The 23,236-nt window shown below is 41.3% G+C and overlaps 1 protein-coding gene and 1 long non-coding RNA gene across 11 annotated transcripts in view; one reads left to right on the top strand and one right to left on the bottom strand.

Moving 5' to 3' along the window:
* Positions 1 to 19,325, bottom strand: part of LOC128841787 (uncharacterized) — a 61,092-nt gene extending 41,767 nt beyond the window's left edge. Inside the window, exon 1 of the long non-coding RNA XR_008445919.1 lies at positions 19,253 to 19,325. This is a non-coding gene — a long non-coding RNA (uncharacterized LOC128841787). The remainder of the gene's footprint in view (positions 1 to 19,252) is intronic.
* The window catches only part of RASAL2 (RAS protein activator like 2), a 274,328-nt gene that overhangs the window by 188,756 nt on the left and 62,336 nt on the right, over positions 1 to 23,236 (top strand). For all 10 annotated transcript variants that reach the window (XM_054037195.1, XM_054037197.1, XM_054037198.1 and 7 more), the window contains one exon: positions 19,276 to 19,382. In XM_054037195.1, coding sequence (XP_053893170.1) covers positions 19,276 to 19,382 — 107 coding nt within the window. The remainder of the gene's footprint in view (positions 1 to 19,275; positions 19,383 to 23,236) is intronic.

Genomic DNA, 23,236 nt, shown 5'->3' on the forward strand with positions numbered 1-23,236 from the left:
ATTATTTAAGAAACATTGCATGCTCTCAGTCAGAGAAGTAAAGTGGCCTCTTGCTTACTTTAATAAACACTAAAAGACCTCAGGGCTAATGGCCAAATCTGTCTTCATTTTGGAGTCTACCACTCCTTTCCTCCTGTTTGCCTTTACAAGATGTCAGTGAGGGCAGTTCCTATTGAAACCAGTGTTTCCTACTGCTCTCATCATGATCAGTTAGGGATTTCGGTTTTCTTCTTTCCACATGAGTGAGTGATCACTAGTTCAGTGTTTTTGGTATCTGTCAGCCTTGGGATGGTGGCTGTGTTCGGGGAAACTACGGGACCTCTCGCTGTGGCAAAATATATTGTTGCAGCAACACTGTATTGCATAGAGGTGGTCATCTTGCAGTGGGCTGAGAATTGCTGAGATAGACTACTATGGATCATTGCCTGAATTAAAATAATAGCTTCAGAAAGCATTCTGAAAATAAACAACTAGAATATGACTGGGCATGTTTGTATTTTGTCATTAACAGTTTTGCCTTATTAGCTTGCTGTAGAATGGGTTGGTTTAAAGAAGGAATCTGATTGTTCTATCAGGCTTAGGTGAAAAAGGGGTTTGGCCCTGTACTGTCATACATTTATTGCTTCAGTATTGTAAGGAAACATGTGGCTAGCTTGAGGCAAGTCTCTCTCCCTGGTATAAATTTACATAACTATGGGATACTTACTAAAGGTTAGTCTGCGCAGCAATTTGTCTTGTCAGGATGTTATGATATGACTGGGAGACTATCGTTTCGTGAAATGGTATTTAATCTTGCTTGTGTGTAAGTGAAGCCGAACTCTGTGTTTATCCATGTTATGCTATAGTGTTTAATCCCTTCAACATGATTCCACAATGCGTGCATGTGCACACATATAAAACTATTTTGTCCCACCTTTGTTATACCCTGGTCAGAAGGCTATTACATTAGAACACAATTTCTCAACACAGTAAGAGTTCCTTTATAGATGGGCACATAGAATGATTTGAGTGTGGAAGTTGAGCTTGGAGTTGTTAGCTGGCTGTGGAGACTTCTGCTTCTATAACTGGTCTGTTTAGATATCTTGAAAAATAAATATTTAATTTGGGACAGGTCACTTGTTCAAATCCGGAGGAGGGCTGTCCTGATGGAAAGTCATTGCTGTTTGATGGCATTTTGCCTCATGCAAAATGACTTAATGAACTTTTGCTATGATCTGATGTGCAAATGAGGAGCAGGAATTGCTGGCTGTGTCATTGACTAGTGGTGTAACCTTGAACAAGTCATTTCATCTCTTTCCCTGGCGCCTTCCCCTCCTCCCCCTCCCCCCCCCCCATGTCTTTTTGGATTTTAAGCTTTTCTGAGCAGGGAGTTATGTTTGTGCAGTGGCCAGCACAGTGGGGCCCTGATCTTATCTTGGTTGGGTCCTCTAGATGCTACAAATAAGTCCTAATCAAAAAAACTTATCACATTGCTGGCAGTCTTATTGGTAGCTTCTGCAGAGGATCAAAGGACTGGTGGTTATGGAGAATGAACTAGTCCTTTTAACTCTTGAGATGGACCCTCTGGGTCATGAATGAGATGCATTTGTGGGACATTGTGAAGTACTATTGTTGTACTATGGCTGCCCATCCTGCACCTACTTCCAGGTCCAGGTTTGTAAATCATTACCTTCATCCAATACTTAAGTAACCTTTAACATTTTAATAAGAATGACTTGAGTGTACAGAGTATAATTACATTGCTGTGAAGGAGTCACTCAGTGACTACATTAGAGCCTATCAGTTAGTCCATCGGAGACTCTGCTGTGTGAGTCAGATCCATTTTTCCTTTTCTTATACAGTAAGTGCCTCATACATAGAACATTAGTACGTTTTGATTTATAATACTACTGCTACTTTGTGCTTACATAGCGTCTGTATCAGAAGCTGTCAAAGCTCCAGTATTTGCATATATTATGAATGATCATTTACTAAATTGCTTTATAAAAATATGAACACTCTTGCTTCTGTGCAGCTTGACCTATCATTGGTGTTGACTTCTAAATCCATAGGGTAGCAAAGATGCTTAGCTTCATAGGTTTCAAAGCCATAACAGTTTGAGGTGACACTTTTGACAGGTGAAAAGTAGTAGATGCTCGTCCATTGATGATGATATAAAGTGTTACTAATTATGGATTTATAATTTGTAGCTGCTATTTAGGAGGTTTCAAATTTTCAAAATATATGGGCTTTATAGGAGTTCAGTTTAATTTTTTGCTGGATGGGCTTCCACACATTCAAATGGAGAAATACTCCAAAATTTGGGAACGGGACAATTTAAATCAAATAGTTTAATGGAAATACTGAATTTTGTCCACCTTCCACTCCAAATAACTATCACTTTTAACTTTGGAGAAGCAATAGCCTTTCCATAATTAAGGTGGAGACTTGCTTCCCATAATAACACTGTTTTTTTTGTTAACCCATTCCACCTTCCCTCCCCACATACACATTTTCAGATTTCACTAAAGGTTATTTCCATTTCAAATTCTGCATACTCTCTCTCTGGTTGGAAGACCATTTTCTGTCCACATTTACTTTAGTCCAGACGAACTATTTTTGCAACATAGGTCTCAGGGTGGAAATAAGTATTAATCATGTTTTGAAAATTCTTCTAATGTTTTTTGCAGCAACTTATCTCAAAAGCTGCTTGTCCTGGAATATTCAGACAAGACTTATTTGACAGCTCTTGGCAAGCTCCAGAGTACAAGACCCATTTTGAGATGAAGAAGGCATATTTAGGAAGTTATTAACAGCATGTGTTCTATCTCTGGCAGACTATAAAAGGGAGACCAAAGCTGTCAATCGAGAAGCTTCAAAATGTAAATCAGTTGCTATGCAGCTTTGTTACTGTTTACAGTCTAGACGTACCTAAACGGGGAGAAGATTTCTGATAGAGGGCTCTGCAGTCTAGCATGCAAAGTCATAACAATATCCAGTGGCTGGAAATTGAGGCTAAACAAATTCAGACTGGAAATAAGGTATAAATTATAAATAGTAAGTGCAGTTAACCATTGGAGCAACTTAGCAGGGGAATGGATAGATTTACCCTCCCTTTGAAGTCTTTATGTGAGGATAGGATGTCTATCTAAAAGATATGCTTTAGCTCAACCAAAAGTAATGAGTTAAATGCAGGAGTCACTCGATGAGGTTCTGTGGCCCATGTGATGCAGGAGGTCAGACTAGGTGATCATAGCAGTCCCTCCTGACATTTTGGTCTATGGATCTGTGAATTTCCATGCTTTTGAACAATTCTGTAGAGTTTAACAGTAACTGGTTTTTCAATTATTGTGTTTTTATAACTACAATGCTCATAAGAGGATTTTTACCCTCACCCTTTTTACCCTCATATGTACTTTCAACTTCTGGTCCAGGGCAAGCAGGCTTATCACATGGTGATGTCCCTCCTGCCTTCAGCTTCTCAGGATATGTCTACACTGGAAATGCTACAGTGCCACAGCTGCTCTGCTGTGCTGTAGACACTCACTACAGCGATGGAGAGGGTTCTTTCATTCATGTAATAAGTGCACCTCTCTGGGAGGCGGTAGCTAGGTTCATGGAAGAATTCTTCCGTTGACCTAATGGTTTCTACATCTGAGCTTAGGTCAGCTTATCTAAATCACATAGTGAGTGAAATTTTTCACAGCCTTGAGCTATGTAGGTAAGCATGTAGTGTAGACTGTGTGTGAATCACATAAAAAGGACCTAAATTGCATAAATACTTCCCTACATTACTTTCTGTGTAAAAAGTTGCTGTAGTTGGCCCAAAGATATTATGTGACGGTTAGTGGGAAGAGAGGAAGTCAACATTATGAAAAAGTTTGAAAACCTCAGAGCTACTGAGTATGTTGAATTCCTAATTGAGCACTTCACTGTTTCCTTTTCCCTTCCTTATACGATTTTGTGTTTTGTCATGATGTTACATAAAATCACAAATTGCTGTTTCAAAAAGCCACTTTTATATTTCTGATATTTTTCCCCTCTGTGAATATTACTTTAAAAAATACGATACAAGAAAAGCGATGTTTTCAGTCTACAACACATGGTGACAATGTCACAGGGAAAAGTTAAGAAGGTGTAACCTTGTGTTCCAAGATTGTCCCACCAGATGCCCTTGATAGAAAAGTGAAATGAGAGAATGAAAGGAGAACTAGTAAAATTAGCATTTTTAGTCAGTTTTCTATAGAAGATGGCATTCATGCCTTTCAACATTATAAATAACCTTTAAAATGAATCAATTTTCAAACGGAGGATATGAAGACTTTTGTATGCACCATATTTCAGTTTCCCAAGAAAACTGGGAAGGAAGGAGGTAAGATGTTGATGCTGTATTACTCAATGTAGGGGTGGAAACTGACTAGCCTAGGATTTCGAACTAAGTCTCTGTTTAATTCCATCCTCCGTCAAAATAGTCATGCCATCAGTTTCCCTTTAAAATGTGCAAAGAAAACTTTTTTACAAAATTACAAAACCAAAATTTGTGGAAAAACAGTTTGTCAAATAATTAATATTTCTCTCACACATGCCCTTCCATCACAGAATTGTCAAGAACACAGGAAATATCCTAATTTTCATATTAGGATCAAGTACCTTTTCTATGAGTCTGAGAGACACTCAGCTAAGCCTTACATGCTTCTGTGGTATTTCACTTTTGAACTGTACCATGTTTCCTCATTAATTTGGATTCAGTGTAGCATCTGCCTTGCTTATAGATTTTTAAGAAAATATCTGCCCCATACAAACAACTTGCTACTGGATGCCTAGGTAATTGGAATTTTCTTCTCTGTTGGGCCTTGATACCACTTTTTCTTCTTCACTTGCTGGCTAGGATCCTATTCTTTGCTTTGCTGATCTAGTGGCTTTTGTTTGGGTTTGGTTTGGTTTGGTTTTAGTCCATTGTCAGCAAGTGGCCCAGCTCAGTCCTCCCTCCTCTTAGTTGCAGAAAGGCAGTTTGTAATTGGGACCAATAATAATGCAGTTGTTGGGAATGGGATAGGTTAATTAAAATGAAAAACAGGTTTACTGAGAATGATGAACAAAGGGATCCTGTCTCTTTAAAGGATGCAGTTTGATCAGTGCATCAGCCTGATCCCTGAAGAAAAAGACATTTTTGATTTGTTGGGCCCAGGAGTCCCTCACTTATCAGGACTTGTCTTGGCTTGTGCATGTGTAAACCTGTAAAATGGCATTTTGTGCAGAATAAATCATATGCCAAAAATCCTGTATAGTTAGATCTGACCCCTTCCTCTGTTGTAAAGTCACAATGCTGCAAGTCCCCTTTGTAGTGCTGCAGGACAGTCTTGGTGTCTGGACAGCGCAGAGTTATGCTCTCTTTTTTGTAAATAAACTGAATCTATTACAATGTGGATGGCTCCTATGAACCCCCAGCATAGCTCATTTCTACTGACCCTCTTATTTGCCCTGTGGAAAGAGAGCTATTAACTAGGGAGGCTATCGTCCAGCAGGACTTCTGATTGCTGCTTCTCATTCTGATGAAGAGGAGCTGTTCTAATATTCTTAATGCTGCTGTTGGCAGTCAGAAACAGATTCCATTATTGTTGATCAATGCAGCCGCCATGCAGGAGGAGGGAAAAGGGGAGGGGTGAGAGCTTCCTATTCACAGATTGATCAACCTGCCATTGCATCAACAAATGCATTGTGAGAAAGCCTGGGATGCTGTTATAATAGCTGAAGCAGGAAGGGACTGGTGAAGAGGGGAATGCAGGTTCTCCAGCTGTGCTGGGTTTTTTAAATTGCCTCTAAGCTTTCTTTTCTTCACCAAAAAAGCTACTGAATTTGATTTTTGTTTACTAGGGTGATAGTGATATGTTATACGTAACTGATTAACTATTGTGCTGGCTGAAAATTAGAGCTTCTTCTGCATTAGGATCCATTTCTTTTTATTTCAGTTGCTCGTATATCTTATTCTGCTACTTCATCATTTTAATTACAAGCTTTCTCCCCACTCTTCCCCATTTTCTAGTATTTCTGCTTGGGCTGAAATCAGGCACAAAGGGACAAGGAACACAAATCTTCCTTACTGCCCCCCTCCCTCCCAGCCTCCTTTATCAAAATGGTCTGACAGAGAATTAAGAGGGGCAGGGTCACACTTTCTGTTTCATTTTGTCAGTGTAGTCAATAACTTAAGTGCTGGACTCCCAAGGCCATCAACTCATCCCCACCCTTCCTTCCCTGCTTCGTTCAGTCACTGTGTTCTGTATGGAAAAGTTTTCTGGCTGGAGAATGAGTCTCCTATCTTCTGGTGATGTGGCTGAATGGCTGGATAGCAGCACAGAAGATGAGAAAAGCCTTCTCTCATTTCTCGGTACGGTAGGGTTCTCATGATTTTTAACACTTTACTGGCAAGATTTTACTACTTGGGCGTGGGGGGGGGTAATTTTTCAGTGCAGAGTTGTAACAGGAAGCCATTTAAAGCAAGCTCTGAAACGAGATGGGAGTTTTAATTGGTTGGAATCAGTTAAAATAGTTCCTACAAAACAATTTGGACAAATGCTGAAGCAGAGTGAAGTGACACATGTGTTGTACAGAAATGTTTCATCCCAACTGTTACTTTTGGGTCTGTTTCTGCTTCACCAGCTGATCTCTCTGTTTAGTCAGCGTCTATCCATGTAATTCAACATGCACTACAACTTTAACTTATCATGCGTCTTAGAAGTAATAAGTTGAAGCAGGTGGAAAAGATGGCTGTGGGTGTTTTCCCTTAATTAGAAATTTGTGCATGTTGCATTAGAATTAAAATTTCAGACAGAGATATTCCTTAAATAATTTTTTTAAATCTAGAAACTGAATTCCGGTTGCAGCATCACAGTGAAGTGCCAGATACTGCTTCTGTCTACTTAGGATAAGGATTTTGTTAAGCTAAATAGGAAATTATTCATTTAAAATTTTCCCTTGCTCAGTTTCTTCCCATTACTCTTATTTATTGTCCCACCCTAAAAATTTCTTATCCCTCGTTGTTGTTTACAGCCATCCAATAGTTGTAGCTGACTGTCACTTCGTATTCCCCCTTAGTTGTCACTAAGCCAAGCTGTAAATATTTAGATTTTAGTTCTTTTAATCTTTCCACATAAGTCATTGCCTCCTGCCCCTTCATGATTTTTGTTGCTGTTTTCTGAATTCCCTCCAGTTTGATATTTTCATGGTATCGAGATGCCTAGAAGTGTCTGCTGTAATTTGTGTGCAATTTCAGCTTCAACACTGTATAAAGAGGTAATATCTCCTCCCTCAGTGTCTATGCTGTGATACCTCTCCATATTGTACTGACTTGGGGAACTAGGTAAGGTTTTAATATTTTTTCTTTCCATGATGTGGCTGCCACCAGACTGGACAAATGAGTGAGTCTTCATCTGTGAGTCAAGCAGGCAATAGCTGATTTTAGATACTGGATTTTTGTGCCTTGTTCCTCCTCTGTCCAGTGTGCAGGCCGGCTTCCCAGGTTGTTCTCCTGCCTCACTGGAAGTAGTTGCTGCAAGTTCCTTTCTACTGAGAAACCGTCTTACTTGCAGGTCTCAACAGAGTTCCAGAACAACATAGGACTTGGGAGAAAAATGGAGACTCAATCCCAGAAAAAGCAAGAGGATAGGGCGGAAAGTGCTCCTTCTGTTCACCGTCCCCCACGACCAACATTGTGGCCTTCTGTGGAACTACCACAGCAAGCCTAAGTAGGGACAGAAAATTTCTGAACTGGGCAGCAGTGCTCTGCTTCAGCAGCCTGGGCCCCCACCTTTCCATCCAGACCCAGAGTCCATCAGGAAAGCTCCCAAGTCCTATCGCCTGGGTACCCAAAGACAACCTCCGGGGGAATAGGACTTCTGCAGGTTCAGGGTCTCTCTTTGTGCTGCTCACAGAAGGACGAAGTCCTGTCCTGATGAACCAGAGGCATGAAAACCTAAATCACTAACCCTGGTTTATTAAGAGCAGTGGGAAACTGCTGCAGAGCTGAGTTACATCCAGGACTCTATCGCATCTGAAAATGCTTATTGCATGTTAAGTTAAATGACAGTGCAGATCTTAGAAATGGACTCAAACCAAAACCCAGATCCAGACTATTATTATTATTATTATTAAATATTTATATTGCAGTAGTGCTTAAAAGGCAACAAAGTTGGGGACTCAGTGTGGTAGGCACTGTACAAACATATAATGAATGGCATTACCTGCCCTGAAGGCTTTATATAGATTAGACAAACAAAGGGTAGGAGGGGAAACAAAGCAACAGAGGGGTGAAATGAACTACTCACATGGAAGTCAGTGGCAGAGCGGGATTTCCTGAATCATAGTCCAGTGCTCTACCCACTAGACTGTTTCCTCTGACCCAAGGAAACTCTGAATACTAAGGAAACCAGATGAGCAGTGAGCCTGAAATGGAGCAACTGTGGAGAAAGGGGCAGGAGGGAACAGCACAGGGGAAAGAGGAATGTCAGGCACTGATGACAGTATTGGCATCTGCTGCAGTTGCTTGTCTCTGCTCTTGCAGACTCAGTTTTGGTCTGGCTCCTTGTGATGCTGGCATACCCGGTGCCATCTGATGCCAAAGTCCCCATGCCTCAATTGAATACTGACAAATACATAGCAGGAATCAATCTGGCTCAGCTGTGTGTTAGTATTGTTAAAATGGGTATTAGAATTATAAGAGAGTTTTCTGTTTAGACTTTATGAATGCATGCAAGTTGCTGTACACATTAATCTCCCTTATAATATCTGTATCCCATATCATAAGATGGGAGCATTTGTATTGTAAGCCTCTGTAACTGCAGGAGAGAGACATTAACTGGTGTGAAATGCTGGTCTCCAACAGAAGGTGTTATGTCCTGTCCAGTAGGAAGACCCATCAACATCAGACAAACTATTGTGGAACATTCAAGAAGGCAAAAAACTTTGTTGATTGCTCTCTGCTCCTCTTCCCTATGCAGATGAGTCATACAAATGAATTACTCCCATCAGTTAAGTGTGCAGCTCAGAGTGCAAGGGAGAAGGGAATAAAACCCCTAACATGAAGAAACCATATACTTTATGCTGACTGGACTCTTAAGGGGCAAGGTTTCTAGGATAAACAAGAGATCCTCAGCTGCTTAGCCTGAGTTAGCCCTAAGGACATGTAGAGCTTTCTTATTATGAAAGCTTCTATTGCCTCTTGGAACTTAAGATTGTAACTCATTTGTGTATGTATCAAGTATCAGAGGGGGTAGCTGTGTTTAGTCTGTATCCACAAAAACAACGAGGAGTCTGGTGGCACCTTAAAGACGAACAGATTTATTTGGGCATAAGCTTTCATGGGTAAAAAACCCACTTCTTCAGATACATGGAAGAAATTTTTTTTTTTTTTTTTTACCCACGAAAGTTTATGGCCAAATAAATCTGTTCGTCTTTAAGGTGCCACCACAGGTTGAGAACCACAGCGCCCCCCTCCTTCTCCCAATCCCGAACCACCCCCACAGACCCCTATGCCCAGCATCTCCTGCCCAGAGACCCCTCCACAGAGTGGGGCCAGGAGCGGAGCCCTGGGCAGGGGGCTGGGCGGCAGCGACCCTGGACCCCAATGTGCAGAACTGGGTGGCAGGACAGCTGGGTGGCAGCCACAGACCCTAAACCCCAACCCTCTGGGACCAGGTGGCAGCTCTGGACCCTGTGGGGCTGTGTAGCAGCCCCAGACTCCATGGAGCTAGGCGGATTCTTGTAAGTATGTGAGCACCATTTTGGTAACAGGAACACCTGCTGTCATTTTCCATTTTCAAATGTCTCTATCATGGGATTGTGATCATCTGTTGTTTTAAAATACTCAGTAGTTGGCTCGGAAGCTAGGGTGACCAGGTGTCAAGTTTTCTGGCTCTGGTCAGCACCACCAACTAGGCCGTTAAAGGTCCGGTCAGTGGTGTTGCATCACAAAGCCAGGCTAGTCCCTACTTGTCCTGGCTGGCACCACACGGCCAGCAGGTCCGATTCCTAGGCGGGGGCGTCACAGAGCTCCATTCGCTGGCCTCACTCCAAGCACCGGCTCCGCACTCCCATTGGCCTGGAAGTGGCCAATGAGAGCTGGGGGGGAGGAGGCAGTGCCTGTGGGCAAGAGCGGCGCGTGGCGCCTCCTGGCCCCCTGCCTAGGAGTTGGACCTGCTGCTGGCTGCTTCCAGGGCACTGCGTGGTCCGCAGTGCCAGGAAAGGCAGGAAGCCTGCCTTAGCGCCCCCCCACCCCCACCCCATCCCGCTGCACCGCTGACAGGGAGCCGCCAGAGGTAAGCCCGCATCCCAGCCCTGCACCCCCCCCTCCAATCTGGAGTCCCCTCCTCCACCTCAAACCCCTCATCCTCAGCCCCATTCCAGAGCCCTCACCCCCTCTTGCACTCCAACCCCTGCCTCAACCCACAGCCCCTTCCCACATTCCAAATCCCTCAGCCCCAGCCTGGAGCCCCCTCCTGCACCCCAAACCCCTTATCTATAGCCCCACCCCAGAGCCTGCACCCCAACTCCCTACCCCAACCTGGAGTCCTCTCCCGCACTCTGAAGCCCTCATTTCTGGACCCGCCCCAGAGCCCTCACCCCCTCCCGCACCCCAACCCCCCGTCGCAGCCCAGTGAAAGTGAGTGAGGGTGTGGGAGAGCAAGCCACCGAAGGAAGGGGAATGTAGTGAGCAGGGGCGGGGCCTCAGGAAGGGGCGGGACTAGGGTGTTCGGTTTTGTGCGACTAGAAAGTTGCCAACCCTATCGGAAGCCTTTGATTCTTGCTGCTATCCCGTAATTGGTTGGTGATGGGAAGCTGTAGCAAATGCTCTCACAGTGTTTCCTTCATTTTTTATTCTCTTCTTTACTTATCCAAAGTATTTCACTTTTACACTTTTCATTATCAAACTCACCCCATTTCATGTCTTACTTTTTATCTTTCCTGTCTAGACACTACCTATCAATATTCACTTTGTGGTTGTAGGAATCACCACAGCAAGATTCAGTTTTGCCCACTAAGTTATACACTGTGGAACTCGTATTCTCTTATATTTTATTCAGAGCAAGAGTTTGGTGGGCTTCTGAGCCTGGTGCAAATCATATTTGTTCTGGCTGACTTCTAATTCCAGTTTTTAACTGAAGGAATTAATTAAACCTGTATAACAGGTCTTTAAACTAGGCCCCACAATTCTGATTCTCCCCAAGTGGGAGAATCCAAAGGGATGATGCTTATTCCAAGGTAAAGCCTTAACCGTTTCACATTTTCACATGCCGTTTCCTTTTTCATAAGAAGAAAACCCCATATTACGCAATAGAGGTTTGAAAAATCCTATTCAGTCACATCTCATCTTTTCCTTCAACCTCCTTCTTCATGATTGGTAACACTCGCCTTCCTTTTGCTTCTTATTTCTCCCTCTCATGCTCTTGTCCTTTCTTTTTTTTTTCCTGCTTTCTTACCCTTTAACATCTCCACTTTGTAGGCATCATCACCAGAAGTAGAAGAAACCACAATTAGGAACGGTCTGTCTGAAACAAGATTGTTGCTTGAATGGTTTGAGAGGGACAAAAAGGACAGTGAGGCAAAAATACGCAGTTCTGTCTTGTCTGAATCGCAAATGCCATGACATTGAATGTGTATACTGTACTAATGAATCATAAATTACCTTGAGAGTGTTAATTGTTTTATTCAGACTTGTTGAAATGTTAATTGATTTTTAAAAGCGTTTTAAAATGAATTCGATTCCCCCTTTAATAGTTAACAGAACAGTGATCTGTTCATACAGGAGGTATTTGAATTATGCCCCTAACTGAGTGATCCCATTGGTTGAATATTCACTCTTTTGTGAGTGTGTGTGTGTGCTTATATAGAATCATAGACTATCAGGGTTGGAAGGGACCTCAGAAGATCATCTAGTCCAACCCCCTACTCAAAGCAGGACCAATCCCCAAATGGCCCCCTCAAGGATTGAGCTCACAACCCTGGGTTTAGCAGACCAATGCTCAAACCACTAAGCTCTCCCTCCCCCCCTCTGTGTTTTTTATATATATATTTATATTTAGAGAGAGAGAGGAATCAGGTCCTCCCTTTGTTTATTACACTCATTTATTCTGCCTTGTCTCAAATAAGGTTGTAAATTCTTCATGGCAGGAGACTATCTTTTACTCTCTTTGTACAGCACCTAGTGTAATGGTGCCCTGATCCTGATCTCAGACTCTAGATATTACCACAATGTAAATGTACAGTAATGTATCCTCACAGGACAAATTCCCTAAGGTAACATAACTAGTAAAGTGACTGTTTAAAGTTCTCTGCTGTCTTTGATAACTATAAAATGTAAAAAGGCTGAGAACTCATGGTTTCTTTAAGCCATAATGCCTATTGCGGCTAAGGTTTAATGGTATGGAAGGGGAGCCATCTTTACAGAATAAAAAATAAAATAAAATTACTGGAGTTTACATGTGGCTGAATCATTGATTGCATGGCTAAAAATCAGGGCTGTCGATTAATCTCTGTTAACTCATGCGATTAACTCAAAATTAATTGCAATTAAAAAAATAATCACGATTAATCACCATTTTAATCGCACTGTTAAACAATAGAATAGCAATTGAAATTTATTAAATATTTTGGATGTTTTTCTACATTTTCATATATATTCTGTGTTGTAATTGAAACCAAAATGTACATTATTCTTGATTACAAATATTTGCACTGTAAAAGATAAACAAAAGAAATAATATTTTTCAGTTCTCCTCATACAAGTACTGTAGTGCAATCCCTGTGTGTGAAAATGCAACTTACAAATGTAGATTTTTTTTACGTAACTGCGCTCAAAAATAAAACCATGTAAAACTTCAGAGCCTACAAGTCCACTCAGTCCTACTTCTTGTTCAGCCAATCGCTAAGACAAACAAGTTTGTTTACATTTACAAGAGATAATGCTGCCCTCTTCTTATTTACAATGTCACCAGAAAGTGAGAACAGACATTTGCATGGCACTTCTGTAGCTGGTATTGCAAGGTATTTACATGCCAGATATGCTAAACATTCGTATGCCCCTTCATGCTTCGGCCACCATTCCAGAGGACATGTTTCCATGCTGATGACGCTCGTTAAAAAAATGTGTTAATTAAATTTGTGATTGAACTCCTTGGGGGAGAATTGTATGTCCCTTGCTCTGTTTTACTCGCATTCTGGAATATATTTCATGTTATAGCAGTCTCGGATGATGACTCAGCACATGTTGTTCATTTTAAGAACACTTTCACTGCAGATTGGTACCTTCTTTCAGTTTTGTCAAATGTGAGATTTCGAAAGATAGCTACAGCACTCGACCCAAGGTTTAAGACTCTGAAGTGCCTTCCAAAATCTGAGAGGGACGAGGTGTGGAGCATGCTTTCAGAAGTCTTAAAAGAGCAACACTCCAATGCGGATACTACAGAACCCGAACCACCAAAAAAAAAAAAAAAAATCAACCTTCTGCTGGTGGCATCTGACTCAGATAATGAAAATGAACATGTGTTGGCCGCACTGCTTTGGATTGTTATCGAGCAGAACCCATCATCAGCCTGGACATGTCCCTTGGAATGGTGGTTGAAGTATGAAGAGACATATGAATCTTTAGGGCATCTGGCATGTAAATATCTTGTGATGCCAGCTACAACAGTGCCATGAGAATGCCTGTTCTCATTTTCAGGTCATATTGTAAACAAGAAGCGGGCAGCATTATCTCCTGCAAATGTAAACAAACTTGTTTGTCTGAGGAATTGGCTGAACAAGAAGTAGGACTGAGTGGACTTGCAGGCTCTAAAACTTTACATTGTTTTATTTTTGAATGCAGTTTTTTTTTGTACATAATTCTACATTTGTAAGTTCAACTTTAATGATAAAGAGATTGCACTACAGTACTTGTATTAGGTGAATTGAAAAATACTATTTTTTATTTTTTTACAGTGCAAGTACTTGTAATCAAAAATAAATATAAAGTGATCACTGTACACTTTGTATTCTGTGTTGTAATTGAAATCAATATATTTGAAAATGTAGAAAACATCCAAAAATATTTAAATAAACGGTATTCTATTTTGTTTAACAGTGCGATTAATCATGATTAATTTTTTTAATCGCTTGACAGCCCTACTAAAAATATTTACTGCATATAAATCACAATGGCTAATTCCAGAATGGCTTACTGTTCAACTCATGTTCCAGTGAGTGGTGATTAGTTCTTTTTTACGGTGGGGGATGCGCTAATTGAGCTAGCTAAAAGAGATGTAAATGTATTTCTTACAGCTGGGGCTATCTGTATAACTTCTTGCTGGATATGATGGGAACAGCTAGAGATTGATAAGCTTAGGTAGCAATTGGTGACTGTTGGGAGGGGACAGATTCTTAACATTTTTTGACAATGGAGCTGAGTTGGAGGGACCAAATTATCTAATAGTATGTGTAGCATTTTTCTTTTACTCTTCTCACAAATAGATACAACAATCAAATTCTGCTAATATACATGGGTTTCCCCAAAGGGGAAAAAAATTGAAAAGGAGATGATGGAATGTTGCTAAACTGTCCAGGTTTCTACAATAATATTGTAAAATTTGCAAAATGTTCAAAGTGGTAAAAAAAAGAGACTTTTTGCTGGGTTTAATGGGAAAGTAACTAATGCATGAATTTTCTTGGTTCATGCAAGTTAATAATAAATAAAAAGGTTATGTCTTTGGAAAAAAGCAGCATTTGTGACTATCTTGAGAGCTAGCTATCGTATACCTGAATATTGAATACATCCTTCCACATGTCGAAGTCTCCCTTGAAGTTCAGAGCCAGGGCGTAGTAATACATTTCATAATGCTTCCATGCTACTAAGCCATTGCATTTGTAAACTGCTGAAGGCTTATGTGACTACACACAGACTGAGAATTTTTTAATTATCATAGGAATAGAGAAATTTCCAGACTACATCAGACCCATCTAGTCCAGTATCCCATCTCTGACAGTGACCAGCATCAGATGCTTTAGAAGAATGCATAAGTACATCACACTTGTCAGATGTGAGATGATCTGTCTCCAACAATTAGGTCTCATCATGATCTCTACTAATTAGAGATTGGTTTAAACCCTAAAGCATGTGGTTTAATATCACTTCAATAATTTTTCATAGCAATAACCATTAGAACTCTGGATGTTCTCATTAGCTCTATAAATGTCTACTCTCCTTTTGAAACCTTTTAAATTATTGGCCTCGACATTTTCCTGTGGCGGTGGGTTCGACTGTCTAATTGCATGGTTTGAGGAAGAATTATTTTCTTTTATCGGCTTTGAATTTTCCACCTGCTAATTTCTAAAATAAACAATCCCAATCTTTTTCATTTCTCTTCATATGATTTTCCATGTCCCTAGTCACTCATTACCCTTCCCTGAACTTGACTAATTATGCAATATCCTTTTTGAGAGTGACCAGTACTGCACACAATATTCCAGATGTTCATTTCATCCTCTCCATGCTGGAAAAAGGGTAGTAGGATGCAAGGGCCCACAAAGGCAAGGATTCAAGTTACAAAAGGCTGGAAACAACAAGCTACTGTACTGGAAACCCAGAAATTTGTGGATCATTGCTCTGTCGTTGGAGGGAGCTGAGACCAGCATTTGTGGCCACGACGACTGGATTCAGTGGAGAAGGGTGCCCGCCATCTGCCATACCAGTGCCCCCTGCTGAACACTTAATAAAGTGGCAATGGTGTCCGTCTTGAAATAAACCATTCTCCTGCTATGCTGGCCAAAAGAATGAGCAATTGCTTGTTACAGTGGGAAGAGGGCATTGCCGTGTGAAGGGGTGAAAAGGGAGCTATATGTCATCCTGTGTAGATCTGGTTTCACAGGCATCTGCCATTTCTGAGTAATTGCCTCAGCTAGTTTGTAGCTGACTAATATTATTTAACACAGATAAATGAGGCGATGAATTAAAAGCGCCCCACAGAAATGTTTACAACTTTTTTTTTAGATTGAAAAGGGGGAAATCCATTTATTTTTCAGAGGTTGAGAGAACAGATGAAAAGGTTTCAGACTGTTATTTATCCACAGAGACAATGTGATTGTCTGTAGGCTTGGCCCCAGAAAGTGAGCCATGCAGAGAATGATTGTAATTTAATACTGAGACCATGAAAGGTGCATTGATTTTTACAGCAGGTGAAAACAATGCAATAGTAGTATGTAGCATGAGTCGGGGGAGGCAACCATCTAATATTGGCCTAGCAGCAACAGTATAGATTTTCCACCCAACTCAGCAGAAATGCTTCTTAAGGGCACAGTAGTTGCATCGCTTTCACTTTGTAGGCTTGGAATTAGAAGTAACTGGGCTAATTTTACATTTTGCTAGGGCCTGATCCAGCAGGTTGCTAATCTGCTCCTGCTGATATTTTTTGTTGTGTTACTAATTGATTGCAAGCATCTCCTCTGGATATTTGCTTCTCCTTTCCTCACTTAATAGACTTTTATGAATCTTCTGAGCATGGAAGAAACTCATTTCATGCAGGAATCCCAACATCTTTTATCTACAGATAATTCATTGCTGCTACATGGGTATCGGGGCTGGGCATAGATTCTTCTCAGCTCTCCTTTGGTTTAATCTTATTTTTCCCTATAACTCCCTGTCATGGGAAAGGACCCCCTATTGTCAAAAATGGTAAGGAATTAAGTCTTCTGTTTTCATTTATGACTCAGCAAAATCAGCACCGTGTTAAATTACTTGGGATGCTTTGATGATGTGAAGTGATTTTCTGTGTGTGTATATTGGAGAAAGCCAAAGCCATTACATTAGTTGATGCTCTTTGATTTGAGGCAAAGGAGTTAATTTTGGCCCCATGTTCCAAATGCATAGGTTGCTTCCATTTCCTTCAATTACATTTCCACCAAAATTTTGATTATTGAAATATATTTGATATGGCTACCTCTCTGAGTATTTATGCCAGGAGAAGTTCTATGCTACGTGCTGCAGGCTGTATCTACCTAAGGTATGTCTACACTGAAAGTAGAAACCTGCAGCTGGCCTGTGCCAGATGACTTGGGCTCGATCTAAGGAGCTGTTTAATTGTGGTGTAGACGTTCAGGCCTGGGCTGGAGCCCGGGCTCTAGGACCCTACGAGGTGGGAGGGTCCTAGAGCTCAGGATGCAGCCTGTCCCCAAAAGCCTACACTGCAATTAAACAGCCTCTTAGCTCGAACCCCGTGAGCCCAAGTCAGCTGCTACAGGCCAGCCACAGGTGTCTTCTAATTGCAGTGTAGACATACCATAAGCTTTTGGCTTTTTTGCCTCCCCTCTTTTTTGAGGGGGGGGGTAGGGGAAGATGATGAAGGTAGTAGAAATAGAACTAGCAAAGTATTCTGAGAGTGGGATTGACCATTGTTCAATCTTTGGTCTAGCACTGGCCCCTCTCTAGGCATTTTATTGGCTAAAGGTGTCCTGTCAAGCAGCGATCATCGAGTTCCGAAACCAGGAAACGGCTGGTGCCCCACAGGTTATGAAGGGAAGTGTCCAGTGCTAATCAGCCTGTGGAGAAATCTCACTGAAAGCTAAGGGTCTTTCTGTTGCAAGCTTTGACAGATTGATTAATTTATTCTGTGTGAGTGGAGCTGTTTGCATCAACTTCATGATTTTGGACTAAATGCTGTGCCCTGCCCATTTACCAGTGTTAGCTGGTGATCACTGTTCAACTTTCTGTGTAGCTCATTTTGGAAGCTGTTCTCCATGTTAGCAGTTCTTTAATCATTGATCCTTAAAGGCAAGCTGAGAGACTTATATTTTTTTTAAAAGAAAAAGCCTACAGTAGAGGGATTACTACTTTTGCAGCAAGATCCTATTTTCTTACCCTTTCAATCGGTATGATGTTAAATTTTGGTTTTCTCCTTCAAGACTTCTTGGGCGATATCTACTATAATATGAATAAAATAATCCAATTGGCAAAGGCATCACAGGTAATGTTCTGCTTGGAGAAGGCTTTTGTGTGTGTGTGTGTGGGGGGGGGGGTGTCTTGATTATTTTTGGTGAAGAAATCCTTGTTCTCTTGGCAGCAGCTGGCTGTAAATTTCAGTAAACCTTTGTTGTTTCTGTGACTAAGGATATATAGTGAAATTTTCTGTAGCTGAGGGGAGCCGGCAGTTGGGCGTCTGTTAATAGCCTGAAAGTAACTAATGAGGATGTGCAGTCGGAACGATTGATTGAATAGCTGCAGTCCTGTGTGTTTCTTTCTCGCTCTCTCTGCAAGCTGTAAAGAGGGAGGGGGAAGAGAGAGAAAACCAGCTTTCTCTTAAGTGGAAGTAGAACGGATCCCAAGGGCCAGGAGGCCAGAAATGGAAGTTTAAGCTGCATCTGTCTTTTGAAAGGAAAGCGGCAGAAGTCAAAATGTCAGTCTCCGAAGTCACAGTTTACTCCTTTTCTTTAAGATCCAGAAGATAACAATGGACTTTTTCTAAGGATGTGGTTTTTCATATCCTATTGAGAATGTCTTATTTATGAAGCTGGATTCCTGTAAGTCTAGTATTTGACCTGGAGATGGGCAGCAGTTGTGATAAAGGTATTAATATGTGTGTCTGTGTGTGTGATTTTATAATGTGCATGCTGTATAAAACTATAAAATCAGATACGAGCACATCTTCTGTAAAGATTTGAGCTTGCAAGATCTGCCTGCATGGATTTAGGATGCCAAAGTCATATCTTACTAAGGTCATATTGCCAGAACAAGGAGAAACTGACCTATTTTTGTATCTGCTGAGGTATATATGTTGTTTTATCCAGGCAACTATGAATCTTCTGATGGTCTCAAAGTTTGAGCTAGCAGTAGGGTCACATTATCTGCAGGAGACTGAACTTTGACCTTTCTCAAATTATGTTCAACATAAGATAAAATCATCTCCCTCTGTCACAGATTTTATTTGGCAATGTTAACTACTACATTGCTTATTGTAAAAAGAATAGTTGGAAGTTCTGAGTTGTATTAGCAAGTGTACAAGGTAGCAATACATATGGGTATTGAGCTTCACCAATGTGTTTAATCATAACTGCCTATTGCCTATAAGATCAAATCAGATTCCTAATTTTGACCTTGTTGCCAGTTGCAATGTCTCTATAACTTATCTTGGTAGCAAATAAGCCATATATAAATATGTAAGTATAATTTGGCTGTTAGCTAATGCATCTGAAAGTTTGTGACGGCTTCTGTCCAGAGCAGGATAAAACCTAATTTTTTTTTTCAATTCCCCTCACCCACCTTCTTTTCTGTTTCTTCTCCAGAGGTCCCAGCAGAGAGGTCTCCTCGCAGAAGGAGCATCTCAGGAACCAGCACATCCGAGAAAACCAACTCCATGGATGCTTCAAACACCTCTCCTTTCAAAGTCCCCGTAAGTGCGCCTTTCCTCTGAAGGAGAGATGTCTTCCCATTGAATCGGGGGTGGAGTTTAGGTTATCCTAACAAATCAGTAGTCATGTAGACTTTAAAACCCAACCATGGGGTGGTGAGCAGCCTAATTTCAATATGTCCTAGATACCTGTGAGATCGCTTTGTAGGCTTCACACTGGACATTTATTTTCTTCTCCAAAAAAAAACTTTAGGTTGGTGATGGTATGGGTGTTTTCCCCAAATCAGTAGAATGAATTAGGGGTCTGAAATGGCTAACAGTTTATTTCAAAGCTACTGAAATTGATCTCTGCGCGTTTGCATTAACTGGCCTTAATTCTTCTGGTTGTTAGTTTCAATTTACCATTTCAAGTAAGGAGTGTGGATTTTCTTGCCAACATTGGTTGGTGTACTAAAGTTGGTGTACTAAAACCTACAGCACTAAAACTTTTCTATTGTTCTTAGTCTGACAGAAGAAGGTTCTGTCAAATCACAAGTCAAGTTAAAATGAAGTGCTCTTTAATATTTTACCAATAGTTAGATTTGGTTTTAAAAAAAAGGCAAAGTCCAGCTTTATTATTGTAGAGATTTTTATGTTCCTCTCCATTGTGTGTAAGAACTCTTGAGAGCTTGAAAATTAAAACGTTTGTCCACACAGCTTTTGGCCTTTTCTATGTGTGATGAGCACTGATTTCTCTTCCTGTGTTCTCTGTGGAGTTGAGGCTAGCTGCATTTTATTTGTGTGCACCCCATCATCTCCAAATCACTGAAAGTCACCCAGAATACTTACAACCCTGGGAAGAATAGTTTTTAGCTAACTTCAGATACAGACATGTTTACGTGCTTATTTTGAGATGAATCCCCACAAAATTGTCTCTTGTCTTTTTAATGTAAGCGATGGATTCTTTAATTTTACAATCGATATTTTGCCAGTATGAAGGTGGATTCAATTTTATTAAAGTTGCTTTAATCTGAGCCAGATCATAAACTCCAAATTAATTGTGATTTAAAAGAGAAAAGTTCCTGGTCAAGTTAATGGTAGCTCCATCTTGGACTGTTTTCCTATCCTCTTTCAGATTAAACTATCAGTGGTAAATACAGGGAGATCACTATCTTGGAGTAGTTTATCCGTGCTCGACTCCTGTGTTTTTCTCAAAGCCTCATAATGAGACCAAAAGTTGAACTTCTGATATCGGTTGAGGGACCACCAAAATGCGCTTTCCTTGTTTTAAAGACCATCTGAAGTAAATATTCATATTGAGACTATTTTGGTAGTCTTAATGTGCTGTGTTCTAAATGGCACTCGAAAATAGGTTTTTAGTCTAATTACAGAATGTACTGTATAAACTCGATCATAAGCTGGTTCGTTTATAAGCCGACACCCCCCCCCCCAGATGGATAAGTAAAAATGGAAAATTTTTATAACCCGTTCATAAGTTGACCTTATAATTCAGGGGTCAGCAAACTTTGGCCGCTGGTGGGCCGAGATGGTTTGTTTACCTTGAGCATCCGCAGGCACAGAGGTAAACCTAAGTAAACAAAGTGTCCCGGCACACCAGCTGCTTACCCTGATGGGCTGGGACAGCACTGGTGGGGAAATTTTTTGCGGGGGAGAAGCTGGGAGTCAGGGGAGTAACCCCTGTGACCACCCCCCACATTACCCCACCTCTAGCCCGGGACCCCCACACTCTCCTTATCCCATCCCACCTTATCTGGGGAGGGCCAGGGGAGGATGTCTCTGACCTGGCTGGAGCTGCTCCGGCAGGTGTACACGGCCGCAGCATGTTCCAGCGGGCTGGGCCAGGTGGCGCGGCCAAAGCCTGCTCTGGGGGGCAGGGCCGAGCGGCACGGCCGCAGCCTGCCAGCCCCAGAGCTGCAGCTGCTTCGAAGGCTGGGGGGAGAGCAGCGTGGCCAGAAGTGGAGACTCTGGCCCCGCCTCTTCCCTTCTGTCTCTGCTGGCTGTGCTGCCTCTCCTTGCTCCCTCTGTTGGGGGGAGGGGCTGTGTCCCACCTCTCCCTCTCTATACCCATTCATAAGCTGACCCCCGTCTCTGGTGCTTCCCTTTTTTACTAAAAAAATTCGGCTTATGAACGAGTATATACGGTTACTTGTTACAACTTTATAAAATCTCAAAACTTGTCTACATGCAATGAACCCTTATAGTATAACCATGGGCAGCAGAGTACATATGGGTACCATGAGGATTTTGGGGAGCTTTTGTAAGTCCTAGTGACTCTTCCCCAACCCATCTGTATTGATAAGAAATTCCATTAGTCTTACAGATGTTTGAATGTATTGTGGTGGTCTGTCTCTACAGCTTATCTATAAATCATAAACAAGATTTGAAGAAGCCATGTACCAAATCACTTAATGTCAGCCTGGGTTTTTTGTTTTTTATTTCCGTACCTTTCACTCTTTACGATCCTTCTCAAATGTCTTTTCTTCAGCTGCTTTGTATTGTCTGTGAAATTAGGCCATTAACACTTCAAAAGTATTTCTTTTCACTTATGTTTTCTTCTTCAGCCCTCGCCCTTCCTTCCCATGTCTCACCTTTTCCAAGTTATTTTTTGTTCTAATGCTGGTTTGGGTACGGTCTTATTTTCCTCTTTCCTCCTTGCAATTTTGATGGGGCTTTAAGAATGCTAAAGCAAAGAGGTGCAGGAAGCTGTCCACACCCTGTCCTTTTGGTCATAAACAGCAAAAAGTAGCTATTGTTGCCACTTGTGCAGCTGATATTGTGCTCCCCTGTTGTCCTGACCACCTGTGTAATGGTGGGCCTGCTGTACCCTCCTGATTTGCATATAAAAGACAAGACTACTGGCTTTTGTAGGTTTTTCTCTGCGTATGCTATCTTGTATGCTGTGGTTGTTACCAGGCCACAGTAAAGATGAGATGAGACCTGCCTGTGTTTCACACCAACTGCTGGATGTTGCAGCCCTCTACTCTCATTAGGTTAGTGGCTTGCTGGTAAAAATCAGAGCATTTATGAGTAGAGCTGGGCCCGAACCAAAACTACTGAATTCAAACATCCTTCTAACTTTGTGGATTAGGTCCAGTACTACTTATGAATAGAAAACCCCTCTTGTATATTCTCTTGATTCATATTGTTTTTTCTGGCTCCAAGAGGGATCGATCTAAGGAGAGGGGTAAATGGCACAAGTATAGGGAAGCCCAATATCAGTGGTCTGGGAATGGAAGGTGTGGCTCTAACAGCATTAAAAGTTATTTGTGGGGTTTTCTTCATCTCAATGGGTGCCCATTTTTAGACAGGAAGAACACAGGAATAGGAAAGCACCTGTTTTTTTTCTTCAGTCATTGATACTTGCACTGCACATTTGAGGGGGCAAACCAGCAACCTGTGCATTGTGCTGTTTCAATGATTCTTTGCTCCTGGCTTGTGGGATGGAGGGGAGAGGCGGAGCGGGCGGGGTTATGCCAAGATTTTGAAAAGAAGTTGCATTTACAGCTTTCTAAGCTTCTGTTCTCTCAGGTAAGCATTAAAAACTCTTACTCTTGATAGAATGTACTGGAAATCAATGTTCTATGCAGCTTTTCTCTAAACTCCAAACTGTGGTATACAAACAGAAAAAGGCATGGACTTTCTGACTGTTAATGGGCCTTTGTCCAGTGCTTGGAGTTTTGATTTACAAATGCATAATGTGGGGTAAGTGAACATTCTTTCCAAGAAAAGTTCTTTTAAATCATCTGTCTATGGTAGTCATTGGGAATGGTTTTATTTAAAGGGTTGGCATGTAAACTTCAGAAAATTCAGTTTGCCTCCTACATATATGTTTAAAAGCATATTCTTCTATTTAAACTTACTATTCTATAATCTCAATAATTATGCATACGCATTCT

The sequence above is a fragment of the Malaclemys terrapin genome, chromosome 8 (assembly GCF_027887155.1).
Source record: "Malaclemys terrapin pileata isolate rMalTer1 chromosome 8, rMalTer1.hap1, whole genome shotgun sequence".
NCBI lineage: Eukaryota > Metazoa > Chordata > Testudines > Emydidae > Malaclemys > Malaclemys terrapin.